This window comes from Geotrypetes seraphini, chromosome 2 (assembly GCF_902459505.1).
Source record: "Geotrypetes seraphini chromosome 2, aGeoSer1.1, whole genome shotgun sequence".
Classification (NCBI taxonomy): domain Eukaryota; kingdom Metazoa; phylum Chordata; class Amphibia; order Gymnophiona; family Dermophiidae; genus Geotrypetes; species Geotrypetes seraphini.
The window spans coordinates 463,830,008-463,846,034 of NC_047085.1; the positions used below are offsets into that span (position 1 = coordinate 463,830,008).

Below are 16,027 nucleotides of genomic sequence, written 5' to 3' on the forward strand. Positions count from 1 at the left end.
CCTATAAACAATAATTTTGAGCGGCGCGCGCCTCCGCGCTGCGCTCAATTGTCTGGGCGCGCCTTTGTCCCGGTGCGCTTTTGACCTGACACCTACAAGGACAACCCCAGAAATCGTAACTTATTTTCATACCCAAGGATCACTGGTTGTAAATATAAGTCCTTTTTGGATAGGTCTTTCATGTTTCAAGCAAGATTGCTATGCTTCTTACAATCCAGCACTACACTCGTTCGGGCACTTGTTTTTCCCCTTTAATGCTGTTTGTTGCAAAACCTTATCTACCACGGACCCCTGAGGAAGGTGTGTTGTCCGAAACATGGACCGTGTTGGGTCCCTCGGTTGGTAATAAGGTTGTATATACCATTAGAGTTTGAAATAAACAGTGCCTGCATCTTGTACATAGTCTGCAGTTGTTTTTGGCTTTTGCTTCAAGCAAGCAAACAGCAGATTTGGCTAGGTAACTACATCAATGGAACTAGGCTGACTTATGGCTCCTTTCGGAAAGAAATTAAAACTGTATTGTTCGACAGATTTATCTCCTAAACAGAAGTCGCACTAAATTTATATTTTCATCCTGCCTATTTCTTGAGTAATATGTTGTACTTTCACTATCTGCATTTTGTAATTCGCTGATTGTCCAGCCCTCTTCAGTGTGAACCGCCTATAAGTCATTCGACTATGGTGGTATAGAAGAATAAAGTTATGTTATATATGTTATATGTTATATATTAAATAGTACTGCTAATAACGCGGAACCTTATGGTACACCTTTGTCAAGAACTGGCCAATCTGAACAATCCTGAGCAATCTTTACTTGAAATGTTCTATTGGAAAGAAATGACTCAAACCAATCCAAAACTATGCCTCCAATATCTACATCAGTGATCTCAAACTCAAACCCTTTGCAGGGCCACATTTTGGATTTGTAGGTACTTGGAGGGCCTCAGAAAAAATAGTTAATGTCTTATTAAAGAAATGACAATTTTGCATGAGGTAAAACTCTTTATAGTTTATAAATCTTTCCTTTTGGCTAAGTCTTAATAATAATATTGTAATTTATAGTTAAAGAGGCATATGATCAAAAAACTGTTTTATTTTACTTTTGTGATTATGATACATATACCAAGGGCCTCAAAATAGTACCTGGCGGGCCGCATGTGGCCCCCGGGCCGCGTGTTTGAGACCACTGATCTGCATTCTTCAATCTTGTAAGATCCCATGATTCATTGTATCAAAAGCCACTGAAATATCCAGAAAGATCATAAGAAAACAATTCCACTTTGCGATACCTTGTTTCAAACATTCTAACAGATTTCTACAATAATTCTGTAGAATGTTTTGGACCGGAAACCAAACTGAAAACTGTCCGAAATATCATAATTAGCCAAAAACTCCTGCAACTGAACAAGTACAATTTGTTCCAACATCTTTGCTAAAAAGTTCACAGATGAAATAGGACGGTAATGATCCATTTCTTTTCCATTTTTCTTAGCTTTCAACAGAGGTCGAACAATCGCTTTCTTGAGACCTAACGGGATACAACACTCTGACAAAGATTTTATAATAATCTTCAAAGTGAAACCTTACCACACTTTGAAAAGGGGACCATTTTGGTTTCCAAGTTTCTTCAACGTTCTACTCTTTAAGAAAAACCAAAAAAACTCACTTTCTTTGTTATGAGAAACCATTTCACATAATGTATTACAGTATAAAGTTTTACAGTGTGTTCTAGAAAGGATCTTGACAGCCAAAGTACAATGACCTTAAGCCACTGAGTGCTTTACACAGAGAATTTGGTATATTGTAAAAGAAAAAAAGAGCTGTCTTACAAGTGTCTTTGGATAACCTTTTATATCCTTGTTTCATCTATCTCAGTTAATTAGAATGTCTTTAAGAGCTCATGTGACGCAGTTCTTCCTTAAAGAATTACAGGGAAGGCACTTGAGGTTTTTCCTATTAAAAAAAAAAGTCATTCTTGCCTTCAATTCATAAGAGAATCTAATCAGAAAAATCTATTTTAAAAAAAATCATGTTACAGTTGCTTAAACAAGAACACGCATCCTTTTTACTTTATGGCCAGTCTATGAATCCAGGGTGACCATTTATTGTGGTTTTTGTTAAAGTGTCACTACCTATGGCAAAACTGCCACAATATGTACTAAGAAACATGATGGCAGATAAAGGCCAAATGGCCCATCTAGTCTGCCCATCTGCAGCATCCACTCTCCTTAAGTGATCCCAGGTGCCTGTCCCACGCTTTCATGAATTCAGACACAATATTTGTTTCCACCGCGTCTACAGGAAGACAATTTCATGCATCTACCACCCTTTCGGTAAAGTATTTCCTTAGATTACTTCTGAGGCTATCATCTCTTAACTTCATCCTATGCCCTCTCATACTGGAGTTTTCCTTCATTTGTAATTCCAGGCTTATCTGGAGTTTTCCTTCATTTGTAATTCAGGCTTATCTCCTGTACATTAATGTTATGGAGATATTTAAACATTTTTATCATATCCCCAATCTCCCGCCTTTCTTCCAGTGTATAAATATTGAGATCGCTACGTCTGTCCCTATAAGCTTTATGACAAAGACCACTAAGCCCTCTGGACTGACTCCATCCTATTTATATATTTTTTAAGATGCAGTCTCCAGGACTGCACACAGTATTCCAAATAGGGTCTCACTAGAGACATATACTATACAATGGAACTATCACCTCCTTTTTCCTACTGGCCATTCCTTTCCCTATGCACCCAAGCAGCCTCATGGCTTTGACTATCACTTTTTCTACCTCCTATGTCACTTTGAGATAATCACACACAATCACTCCCAAGTCCTGCTCTTCTTTTGTACATAAAAGTACTTTGCCCTCTATAAGAAGCAACCCATTGGTCTCCCACAGTTATTGAAGAAAACCAAAACCAATCAGCACTCTACAGACCGTAAGATTATAATCTGTATACAAACAGATCATTGTCCGGATTTATCCCTTCTACCTGGAAGGTTTGGGGGAGATCGTTCCTTAATCCTCCAGTGGTTTATGTATCTCCTTCCTCCTCCCCCTCCCCCCAGAAAAAAGCAAAACTGGCTCTTTGACAGCTTCAAGAAAAATATGTATATGTTTCTAAAAGAGCAGACATAAATATGTATGTTCTGGCACATACATATTTTTGTTGCTATTTCATCACACACACATATATGTTTGTACCTATGCTGCCCTGTCAATATTTTAGATTCTAAAATAGAACTTGCTTCTGAATCTTAACAAGATAACATAGTCATAGATTGCTCCCTGAAGCAGCAGGGTTTAAAATAACTCTGAAATGCAAGGCCACCATCAGAGCAGGACTGAATATTTGAAAGATAAGTGAAATGACTCTGATTGCTGATGCATATATTTTTGGAATGGTGAAACGTTTGCATTAAGGAGTGCCAGGAGTGTTTAAGGGGAAAGCAGAGTAAAGGACACAAATTATCCATGCCAACTTTTAAGGAGCTTTGTTGGTTGGGCTGAGAACTTTTCAGCGGCCATTCAAAATAGGCATCTCAAAGACTTGATGGAAGGAAGACACAATGAGAAACTGTGCTACCAGTGTACAAATAATATCACAATGATGAAGCAGATCATATTGGAGGGGAATTGAATCAAATCAAATAAACATTCTGTATGACATAGATAACAGTGTGGAATCCTTATGGATAGTAATTCCATGTATGAAGGGAAGGAGTATACACGTAGAGATGTTCTACCATCCCTCAGGCCAGAATGAGCAGACAGATGAAGAAATATTTACAGAGATTAGGAAAGATGGCAAATTGGGCAACAGTTTAATAATGGGTGATTTTAATTACCAAAATATTTGCTTGAGGTAAGAGTAGGAAAAATATCAATTTATAAACAAAAAATAATAATACTCTACTCTCATCTGAAGGTATGCAGAGACTGTTGCTACATATCATCACAGTGGAAAAAAAAAGTGGAGTACAGCCAGTACTTAAACCAATATAGCAACGCTAACAATTGGGAAGTGCAGGTTAATCATTGGTCAAAAAAACTCCACCAAATACTAATCTGTAATGTTGCAAACAGTCTCGCATTATCCGTGGGCAGTTCATATGCTCTCTTGAAAGTTCCAAATATGCAGGAAAACAGATATCACAAATTACATAGCTGAATGAATCCATAGGCCATCTTCTTATACACAAACCTGCTTCACATCCCTCGACAGGAGCCCTGTTTCGCTAATCGCGTCTTCAGGAGAATTCAAAGAGAGTCACTTCCACATAGCGCGATAATCTCAGAATGGCAAGCGCCAACAAGAATGCTGACAATCAAACTCCAGTCTTCGTCGACGTCATATCCAATCTGAAAGCGGACTCGTTTAGAACTCCCAAACGTTCAAGAGAGACGTCACAGCCTCTTAATGAGATGCCTCCGAGCAAAATACTTTCACAGAAAAGCCTTCCATTTGATTGAAATGTTAAGTCCCTGCTGCTCCTGATTGGTGAGGCCCGACTTTAGTGCAGGCAGTCGGAGCATACCGCGAGCGATTTCCTTCACTCGCTGGCGCTCCTCCTGCTTTTCCGGCTGCCCTCTCCTGTCTCCCCCCCGCTATAAACCGTATTCGTGGTTTTTTAGCATTCGCAGGGGTTCCTGGAACAGAACCCCGCGAATATCGGGGGAGTACTGTACATGCTTCTGAGCATTTATATTGAAGAATTCTGTAGTTTCTAACATTAAAGAGCATACAGAACAATGGCCACATTTTTTATGCATACCTTGGGCCACCCTCACCTGTCCCTCTTTATGCCAAACAGCTGCTGGACACAAAAGATCTTTCAAATTGGTATTCCGCTTATAGGAAAATAAAAATTTAGATTCTCTGAATAACGGGTATGACTGTAAAAATATTCAGACGTTTCTTTATTATCTATAAATAAATTCAATTCTGGCGCTTGTATCCAAATAATGATCAAACTAAAAATTATTAAATAAAGTGATGAGTGTGCTCAGTCCCTCCTCACACATCAGTCACCATAACCAAGAGACCAGTGATTAGAAAACCATCATGGCGACACTCGATTCTCTTTTCTGCGAAACCATCTATAATAATAATCCTCTAAGTGCACTGTGCACTTAGGAGGATGTGGAGACCTGACATGTGCTGTGTCCATCCATGGCGGCGGCTTGAGGCGCATGCGCCATAGCACAGCCGGCGACTCCCCCCTCCCACCCTCACTCACAGTCAAAACCTTCTCACCGGCTCACTCACCGTCAAAATCTTCCTGCAGCCCCCTTCCCAGCTGCCGCGTTTAAATTCATAGACAAGTGCTACACCACGCTACCGCTGGCCTCGCCGTCTTCTGTCCACTGCGGCCCGCCCTCTCTGACTACTTCCTGTTTCCACTAGGGTTGGCCGCAGTGGATAGAAGACGCTGAAGACAGCGGTAGTGTGGTGCAGCGCTTTTCTGTGAATTTAAACGTGGCGGTTGGGAAGGAGGCTGCGGGAAATGCTTCTTCTGCACAGGAAAGGCCAGGAAATGCTGCTGCTGCACAGGGAAGTGTGTGTGTGTGTATGAAATGCTGCTTCTGCACAGGGAAGGCCGGGAAATGTTGCTTCTGCACAGGGAAGGGTGGGAAATGCTGCTGCTGCTGCACAGGAAAGGGTGGGAAATGCTGCTACTGCACAGGGAAGTGTGTGTGTGTGTGTGGGGGGAGAAATGCTGCTTCTGCACAGGGAAGGGTGGGAAATGCTGCTGCTGCACAGGAAGGGTGGGAAATGCTGCTGCTGCATGGGGAAGTGTGTGTGTGGGGGGGAAATGCTGCTGCTGCACAGGGAAGGGTGGGAAATGCTGCTGCACAGGGAAGTGTGTGTGTGTGTGTGGGGGAAATGCTGTTTATGCACAGGGAAGGCCTGGAAATGCTGCTGCTGCACAGGAAAAGCCTGGAAATGCTGCTGCTGCACAGGGAAGTGTGTGTGTGTGTGTGTGTGTGTGGGAAATGCTGCTTCTGCACAGGGAAGGCCAGGAAATGCTGCTGCTGCACAGGGAAGTGTGTGTGTGTGTGTGTGTGTGAAATGCTGCTTCTGCACAGGGAAGGCCGGAAAATGTTGCTTCTGCACAGGGAAGGGTGGGAAATGCTGCTGCTGCACAGGAAGGGTAGGAAATGCTGCTGCTGCACGGGGAAGTGTGTATGTGGGGGGAAATGCTGCTGCTGCACAGGGAAGGGTGGGAAATGCTGCTGCTGCACAGGGAAGTGTGTGTGTGTGGGGGGGGGGGAAATGCTGTTTATGCACAGGGAAGGCCTGGAAATGTTGCTGCTGCACAGGAAAAGCCTGGAAATGCTGCTGCTGCACAGGGAAGTGTGTGTGTGTGTGTGTGTGTGTGTATGGGAAATGCTGCTTCTGCACAGGGAAGGCTGGGAAATGCTGCTTCTGCACAGGGAAGGCTGGGAAATGCTGCTTCTGCACAGGGAAGGCTGGGAAATGCTGCTGCTGCACAGGGAAGTGTGTGTGTGGGGGGTAAATGCTGCTTCTGCACAGGGAAGAGTGGGAAATGCTGTTGCTGCACAGGGAAGTGTGTGTGTGTGTGGGGGGGGAAATGCTGCTTCTGCACAGGGAAGGGCAGGAAATGCTGCTGCTGTACAGGGAAGGGTGGGAGGGAAATGCTGCTGCTGCTGCTGCACAGGGAAGTGGAGGGGACGGAGAGAAAAAGGGGGCCTGGGAGCAATCTTGGTTTGCTTTGGGGGAGGGGAGACAGAAGGGAGCCATGGAGAGACAGAAAGACAGGCAGGCAGGTAGCGCATTAGAACGAAAGACAGACCCACAAAAAGACAGTGGGCAGGGAGAGAAACAGAAAGAAAGAAAGACAGACAGGGTGCCAGAGAGAGAACCAGAAAGAAAGAAGGACAGACAGCGGGAGGGTGTGCGTGGATGAGTTCAGACAACGCCACCCTTAACATAAATTCTAAACAATATAAACACTATCCCCCTGTTTTACTAAGGGCTCCTTGTACTAAGCTGCGTTAGCGTTTTTAGTGCACACAGCATTTTTGCATGCGCTAAACCCGCGCTACATGGTTAGAACAAACACCAGCTCAATGCTGGCATTAAGGTCTAGTGTGCGTGGCAATTTAGCGCACGCTATTCCGCGTGTTAAAGCCCTAACGCGGCTTAGTAAAAGGAGCCCTAAGGTGCTCTAACCAATTAGTGCATGCTAAACGCTAACGCGTCCATAGACTAACATATACGCATTAGCGTTTAGCCCACGCTAATTGGTTAGCGCACCTTAGTAAAACAGGGCCTATAATTAGAGTTCATAAATATTCATATAATCAAACAAAAATTGCTGAACAATGTCGCTACTGAAAAATTGCTTTTAATAAAAATTGCTCAACATTGTTTAATCATTTTTAGTTTGATCAGCTGATTGCGGCAGGAGAATCCCAGCTGAGCCGGCAGGACTCGCTAAAACTGCAGCTTCATGTAGTCCTGCTGGCTCAGCTGGGATTCTCCTGCCGCAATCAGCTGATGGCAAGCTGCGATCTAATTTCAGGATCCCCCAGCAAAGATAGGCGACTGAAATGCACGCCAGGTTTTTCCGGACCTACATTTCAGCCACCTATCTTTGCGTGAATTGCACCTGCATAGGTGCTTTAAGCAGCCTAACGCCACTTTGGCATTGGCCACACCTACTTTGGCATTCAGTGACCTAAAGCGCCTATGTAGGCGCAATTCCAACGCCTTTTATTTAGGCGCCAGTAGGCACCTCAACCTTGCAGCTTTTTTTTGCCATTTCTAATAGTGTTTTTCAATTTAGTGTGAGGGCTTCAGCCTGCGGGATGTTAGTGTGCAAAGACGCCACATCCAAAGAAACCAAAATTAGTGACTGAAAGATGTCCACTTCCAAATTTTCTAATAACTATTTAAAAAAAAAAAAAAAAGGGTACTGTCTTTAGCATAGGATGGAATCAAAGGCACATGTTCACCAAGAAAAACATCCACAAACTTGTACACTGTTTCCAGAAGAGAATCATGAGCTGAGACAATGGGCCACCCTGAATGGTATCTCAGGTTCATGTGGATTTTAGGGAGAGTATACAAGATTGGAATCTTAAATTTTGTGTACTATAAAAATTTACCCTCGGATTTTGTTAGAAATCCTTGTGTGATGCCCTGTGTTGTGAGTTTAAAAATCTCCTCTAAAATTGCATCAGATGGATCTTTTAATATTAAACAATAAGTGGAATCACCTGCTAGCTGTCTGTAGATTTCATTTCGATAGTCTCCGATACCTTGCACCACAATTGCACCTCCTTTGTCTGCCTTGTATATAATTATGGAGGTATCCTGTTGTAATTTCTTTAAAACCTGTCTTTCATCTGAATGAACATTATAGGGTATCCAAGGTAAAGATTTCTCTTTCTCTTCTACTTCCTGAAGAACCACAGTTTTAAATGTCAGAAGAATACCTCTATAACATTCCTGGCGGGAGCAGAAACCCCCAACTTGCTGTCGTGCCAGCATCAGCTTTTCCTCTGACATCACTTCCTAGGTGTGGGTCCAGGAAGTGATTCAGAGGAAGAGCCGACGCTGGCATGACAGGTTGGGGATTGCTGCTCGCACCAGGAACATTACAGAGGTGTATGGAAAGAGAAGTGGCATGCACGCATGGCAGTGGGGGGGGGGGGGGGAGGAGGGAGGAGTGTAGGGAGGAGTGTGGGGAGGGGCAGAGAAGAGGACGGGTGCCTGTGCCCTCACCAAGGTGGTGCCCAGGGCGGAACACCTTCCCCACCTCCCCCTGTAATGACTGGGCTTGATGGACCTTCGGTCTGTTCCGGTATAGCAATTCTTATGCTCTTACTTTGGAATTAGAAAGATGTGAGTGAAAGAAGTGCAAAGAAGAGCTAAATCTCCATGCCAGTGGAGAGAAGAGAGTAATGCTGAAATGTTAATTTTGCTTCTATTCTATCTTGATTGATGTCACTTCCTGTTGTTTGATACTGATGAGTTACTATTAAATTGGAGTGCTAGTTACCTGTCTGTCATGTGTGGAGTAGACTCATTTATATCAACAATTCCTCCAAGACAAGAACTTGCATGTCTAACCCTAGAAATCGCCCTTTCAAATGTTTCTTCCATGGGGATCCCTATAATAATAATTTGTCTTTGTTTTGAAATCTTTGCTAGGTCCACAGGTTGGATTTTTCAGCATTGCATTCCTGTTCATAACATGCAGGAATAGAATAAGGACAATAGGTTAGAGATGTGACATGAGGTAGAAATACTGCGTTGACACTAAATCAAATAACAAAGAATGAGTTTGAGCCCAAAGAATGGGTGGCCTTTGGTTTTGTAGTATACGGGGGAAGGGTGGGGGTGGGGGGTGGGGGAGGGAGGCGCTCTGAAAAGTTCTCAGCCCAACCAACATAGTTGGGGCAGTCTCCATTGAAGGATATACACTCAGACCAGCGATTTGCCACTTGTTTCATTCCATCGAAAAAATACAGAATGAAAAATGTGGAAAATTGCTGGACTAACCCCCAGATTCTCTAACCGGCACCCATGTCAATGGCTGCCTTAAAAGTGGTCACTGATCGCATATCAATCACGCAACAGTGCAGATTAGAAAATCATGCCCGATTCATGCAAAGATAAGCTGCTGAAATGTAGGCCGGAAAACCCTGGCCTACATTGCTAAGGGATCCTGAAACTAAACCACAGCTTGCCATCAACTGATCATTGCAGGGGAATTTCCCCCGATCAGCTGAGCCGGCGGGACTCCCTGAAACTGCGGCTTTGGGGAATCCTGCTGGCACAGCTGATCGTGGGAAATTCACCTACCATGATCAGATCAGCTGGATGCAATGGGCAGAAGAAGCCCCCCAATCAGCAAGAGGGATGCCCACTCCCTCCTGATGATTGACTCCCCCACCGACATCCCACATGCATCTGAAATAGGTAGTAGGGATGCCCACTCCCTCCTGTCTGAATGACCCCCCCATCACGCTACACAGACCCGAAATCGGCAGGAGGGATGCCCACTCCCTCCTACCTAACAACACCACCCAACACCCTCCCTATACCTGAAATCAGCAAGAGGAAATGCCTTCTCCCTGCTACCTGAATTACCCCTCATGACACCTTCCCCCGACACCCCTTTTCTGGAAGACTGACAAAAGGGATGCCCAAACGCTCCTGCCAGCATGCACACCTCTTCAAAATGGCATGCCTTCCCCTTCCCGGTGCACTGAGAAGGTGCCTAAGGCCCCGATTGACCCAGGTGCCTAAGGTCCCTCCCATAGAAGGGGCCTTAGGTGCTTGAGCCAATCAGGGCCTTATGCACCTCCCAGTGCATCTCGGTATGGAGGGGGGGTCAAGGGGGGGGTCATTCAGGCAAGAGGGAGTGGGCATCCCTCTTGCTGGTCTTCCAGTAAAGGTATGGAGGGGGGGGTCAAGGGGATTGTTCAGGCAAGAGGGAGTGGGCATCCTTCCTGCTGATTGGGAGAAGGTTTCTTCAGCTTGCTGCAGCCGGATGAGCTGATCACAGCAAGAGAATTTCCCCCTATCAGCTGAGCCAGCAGGACTACATGAAGCTGCAGTTTTAGCGAGTCCTGCCGGCTCAGCTGGGATTCTCCTGCCGCAATCAGCTGATGGCAAGCTGCGATCTAATTTCAGGATCCCCCAGCAAAGATAGGCGACTGAAATGCACGCCAGGTTTTTCCGGACCTACATTTCAGCCACCTATCTTTGCGTGAATTGCACCTGCATAGGTGCTTTAAGCAGCCTAACGCCACTTTGGCATTGGCCACACCTACTTTGGCATTCAGTGACCTAAAGCGCCTATGTAGGCGCAATTCCAGCGCCTTTTATTTATGCGCCAGTAGGCACCTCAACCTTGCAGCTTTTTTTTGCCATTTCTAATAGTGTTTTTCAATTAATTTAGTGTATAGCCCTCAATGGAGACTGCCCCAGATTTGATGGTTGGGCTGAGAACATTTCAGCAGCCCCTCGTAGATAGAATTCTGGTGTGCACTAGAAACTTTTCACTCTTGTTCCACAGATAAGTACAAACTTAACATTTTCTTTTTCTCTCTATTCTGACCTTACAGATGGAGTATTTGGGAGATGTCAGCAGGTTCCAGTGACTGATGTATTTAAATATGAAGTTTCTCTCTCTGTTCTGCGACACCTCAGGACCATCTTACAGAAACTCTCTCAAAAAGGTACTGTTCTGAATTGGTTAGCTGTGAGAATGAGGTAGGCTCATAGTGAGTAGTCTGCATCATGGCTTAACATTTACTATGATCTCTCAAAGATAATTTTGGGAGTGAAGAAAGAGGCATTATTCAATTTCAAGGCATCATTCACCTGCTAGCATTCTGGTATAGTAAAGCTCATTTCTGCAAAGAATCTTTCTAGTTTGACTAGTATAGATTTACCAGAGAATTTTTCTATTCCATTCTAATTCTTTATCCCATTAGGACATTAGGACTTGATTTATCCCTGCATTATTACTGAAGAGGGACATTTACGAAAGAACATCCAAGTCAGAATTCAGAAGTCCCACTCATAACATTAATGCCCCCCTCAAAAAAAACCCCAAAACACCTATCCATCAAACATGAAAAAACATTGGAATTTTCTGTTCAAAAATACATGAAAACATACAATAGGAACAGCCATTTTCAAAATAAAACGTCCAAATTATGAACATCAAAAATACAGGGACAATTATGACAGGAGTCGCCATACAACATATTACGCATAATTGGAAAAATTGGAGCAGGCTTAATTACAGTTTTTGGGGGAACTCATTGTATCACACCTATAAGATGGAGAGAACAATAGCCATACAAAAAGGAAATTATAAAAAATTTAAAGAGATATGGGGGCCATTGACAAAATATTGTAATGAATAGATACCATTTTCCATTATAAGTACAATGTAAGTGAAGGGATGGGGGGAATTCTGAATTTTATTAAATGATTGGATAAGTAAAAAAAGAATATTTTATAAGATATATTTGATTGCATATGTTATGGTTGGGATGGGAGGGAAGGGATTAAATTTTATGTATTATTGATAAATATGACAGATGTTAAAGTGATGTATTTAAATTTCAATTGTCAATTTATTGATACACTTGTTGTGAGAGGTAAAAATAAATAAAGATTTATAAAAAAAAAAATATAGGGACAATGACATCTGTCTGGCAGCATTTGTTCAAAAAATGGCCACACAGACATCCTGAAGAACAGAGGAGCAGCCTAGTGGTCAGTGCAGTGTAGGGTTACCAGACGTTCGGGATAGACTTAGAGACCTTAATATGTATACTCTGGAGGAAAGACGGGAGAGAAGGGATATGATAAAGATGTTTAAATATCGTCTTAGCGTTAATATACAGGTGGTGAGTCTTTTTCAAATGAAGTAAAACTGCAAAAGGAGAGGGCATAGGATGAAGTTAAGTGGTGATAGGCTCAGGAGTAATATAAGAAAAATACTTCTTTACATAAAAGGTGGCAGATGCGTGGAATAGTCTCCCGGTGGAGGTGGTGGTATCTCAATTCAAAATAGCATGAGACAGGCATGTGAGACCTCTTAGGGAGAGGAGGAGATAGCAGATGTTATAGATGGGCAGACTGGATGGGCCCTTCGACCTTTATCTGTCATCCTGTTTCTCTGTTTCTAATATTTGTGCCTGTCTAAATTGGCTAATAAGCCAATTAATGCCAATAATTGAGTGCCAATAATTGGCACCAGTGTGAATTTGCACACACATCTTGCTTCGTGCTCTTCTATATGTGCTTAAATCCCATAGCAAGCCACTCAAAAGGGGGCATGGCCACTGGAAGTGCATGGACGGGTCAGGAGCATTCCAAAAAATTGTATGCAGTGTTATAGAATACTGGAGATGTGTGCCCAAATTGGTTTCAGCAGGTGTAAGTCCTGGCGTCCAAATCTGGGCACTGAAATCAATTCTCAATGCTGTGATAAACCCAATGCCAGCCCTGATTTTGTCCCAGTGAGAGTAACCCCCCCCCCCCCACACACACACATGTCCCCTGACCAGAAGAGCTGACCAAGTTTGTCATAAATACCCTAATCCAGCTGCCTATTCTGAGAGTAAAGGAAGATACGGAGCTGGACAGTGGTAATAGGCAGGGAGACACTTTTAATAATAAACCCACTGCAAAGTATGGTAAGTTGGCTGGTTTCAATGGAAGGCCTGTGTCTTTAAGGCAGCCTGAGTACAGAGAGCCTAGGGAAAAGCACTTGCAGGTCTTTAGGGAGCTGAGCCCCACTACCTTCCCAGGAAGCAGTAGGGGAAGCAGGAGAATGGAGAGTTGAGCAAAACACTTGAGGTTTGGTAAGGCAGCGAGGTAGAGATGGCAGAAGAGGATGAACAGACCCTACTTCAAGTTCAGAGTTGATTGAGGAAATGGATACCTCAGAAGTGCCTGTGGAATTACTGGAGCCAGCAGACAACGTGGAGGTTGGTTCATAGTGCCTTGAAAAAGTGAACCTGCTTTTCCTTGCTTGAGAGTTTGTTTTTATGAATTCTGAAAAAATGAGTATTTCAAGATAGTGAGTCAAGTCTTAACCCTCACTAAGAGCTTGTGCCAAGAACTGTTGCTTGAAACAGCCAAGAGCATTCTGTGAAGAGGAAAATTGAACTGTGTTTGTTTGCTTGTTGGACATGGGCAGTTTTTTTTTTCTTTTTTCCTGGTTTCTGGAACTGTTGAAAAGCAATGCTGAGCACAAAAAGGAAACTGATTACCAACTGAGGGTGGACTATGAATGTTTTAGAAATCAGTTTGGAGGATTACAACTGTGAGTTGCCAAGTTTTGGTTTTTGAATGAAATTGTGTCTTTTTGTTTTCCCTTCTTATTTGCTGGATTGCTCTTTGAAAAACTGCCACAGTTTTGGTAAAACTGTTTGCGGGGAAAGAACCTGGATGTTTAATCATTAAGGGTGGGCCTGTTAATCAGTGGGATTTTGCTGCCTTCAGCAAAGGTTAACCAGGTTCCACAGTTTCCCTGGCTGAGGGCATTATAGGTGCCAGAAAAATATAATTATTTTTGCTGTTGTTTCATTATGATGAAGAGTTTTGGGACTTTAAAATTACAGTTAAATTACATATTGCCCCTGGTGAAGAGGCAGGCGTAATGAGAGAGTTAAAGCCTACTGTGAATAAATAGGGGAAAGAGTGTTTGGGGTTTTTTTTTTTGTTTGTTTGTTTCTTCTTTTATCCGCTTAGAGTGGGTTTGTGATCTGCAATAAAAAATAACAGAACTGAAGCTTGCAGCTGAGATTTTTTTTAAAGCCTACTTGGTGGTTACCTGAATGGTTCCCTTTTTCCTAGGGAATGCCTAGATCTGAATCAGTCGCTGCTAGTGCTGCCTACTGACCTCAAAAGGGCCTAGCATGCAACAATGCTAATTCTATAATGGGCGCTCATCATTTTTGAGCGTCATTTACTAATTCTGGCCCATATAGGGTGGGAAATTTTTAGATATCCCTTTTACCTATGCAAACAGACATTTGGAAAATAGGTTTTGAAAACTGCACCCTGTGAGGAAAAGGGGTAAAACATGGGCAGGACTAGAGGGCCATCTGAAGTATTCATTGGGTTTTCATTTTGAAATCTTGGTGCCTTCTTTACTCTGCAAAGTGATCCTTAAAGCATCTGCAGCCATCAGAGGTAGTTATATTTTGAGGCCAGGAGAGCCAATTGTTTACTTAAATGATGAGCTATGAACTGGAAGAGGTGCTAAGAAACTGGGACTGTTCTCCCTTGAGAAGAGGAGACTGCGAGGGGACATGATCGAGACTTTCAAAATACTGAAAGGCATCGACAAAATAGAGCAGGAAAATAAATTATTTACATTGTCCAACGTGACACGGACAAGAGGACATGGTTTGAAGCTAAGGGGGGGACAAGTCCAGGACAAATGTCAGGAAGTTCTGCTTCACGCAGCAAGTGGTAGACACCTGGAATTAGAGAATGACACGGGGAAAAAATCTGTCCCCGTCACCGCCCCGTCACCGGCCCACCATCCTCTGCACCGCCCCGTCACCGCCGTTCCCTTCACCACCCCGTCACCGTCACCGCCATCCCTTTCACCGCCCCGTCACCGCCACTGCCATCCCATTCACCGCCCCGTCACCGTCCCCGCTGCATCCATATAGGCCTTAGTACTGTAATATTTAGCTTATTCCTTTCTTATAAATCAAAGTTCCTGCTGCTGAACTAGAGAAAGAGATGTTCAGCTGGCAGGGCTTTGTTTATAAATTTTTATCAACACAACTAATATACTATTTTATCCTAAAGCAAAAAATAAATAAATAAATATAATTTTTTTTTCTACCTTTGTTGTCTGGTTTCTGCTTTCCACATCTTCTCATTGAATTCCTTCCATCCACTGTGTGTCTTCTCTCTGCGTCTTCCATTTGCTGTTACTGTGCCTCTCCCTTAACCCCCCCCCAATTGGTCTAGCACCCATCTTCTTCCCTCCGCTCCCGCATAGTCTGGCATCTGTCTTCTTCCCACTCTGTCTTCCACATTTCTCTTCGGGGTCTGTTCCTCTCCACCCTCCTTCAATGTCTGTCCTATTCCTTTCCACCACCACCCTTCCCTCCCTCCTTTACCATCTGTTCCTTTCTACTACCCTTCAGCTCCTCTCACGTGGCTTATCTATCTACCTTCCTCCCTCTTATTTTCATGGCACGTTACAATGTAATTTGTGCAAGCCACTGGAGCCTGCGAGCTCGGTCCCTGTCCCATCCCCACAAACCATCTCGCTTCTGTGCTCCTATTTTCTCCATTTCTAATATCTCCCCTATGTATCTGTCATTGCCCCCCCTGTGTCCATATACCATCCCCATGGCATGTCCCCTTTATGTCTCTGCCCTATGCCCCATGCACATAATTTCCCCTCTTTCTGTTACCTTCCTGTGTCCAGATTTCCCCTATCTTCCTCTTCCATACCAGTGTGTCTCTTCTTTTCAACCCCATCTAGCTT

At 43.6% G+C, this 16,027-nt stretch overlaps 1 protein-coding gene across 2 annotated transcripts in view; it reads left to right on the forward strand.

Moving 5' to 3' along the window:
* PTPRN2 (protein tyrosine phosphatase receptor type N2) overlaps positions 1–16,027 on the forward strand; it is a 1,585,109-nt gene that overhangs the window by 297,773 nt on the left and 1,271,309 nt on the right. For both annotated transcript variants that reach the window (XM_033931599.1, XM_033931600.1), the window contains exon 3: positions 11,112–11,225. In XM_033931599.1, coding sequence (XP_033787490.1) covers positions 11,112–11,225 — 114 coding nt within the window. The remainder of the gene's footprint in view (positions 1–11,111; positions 11,226–16,027) is intronic.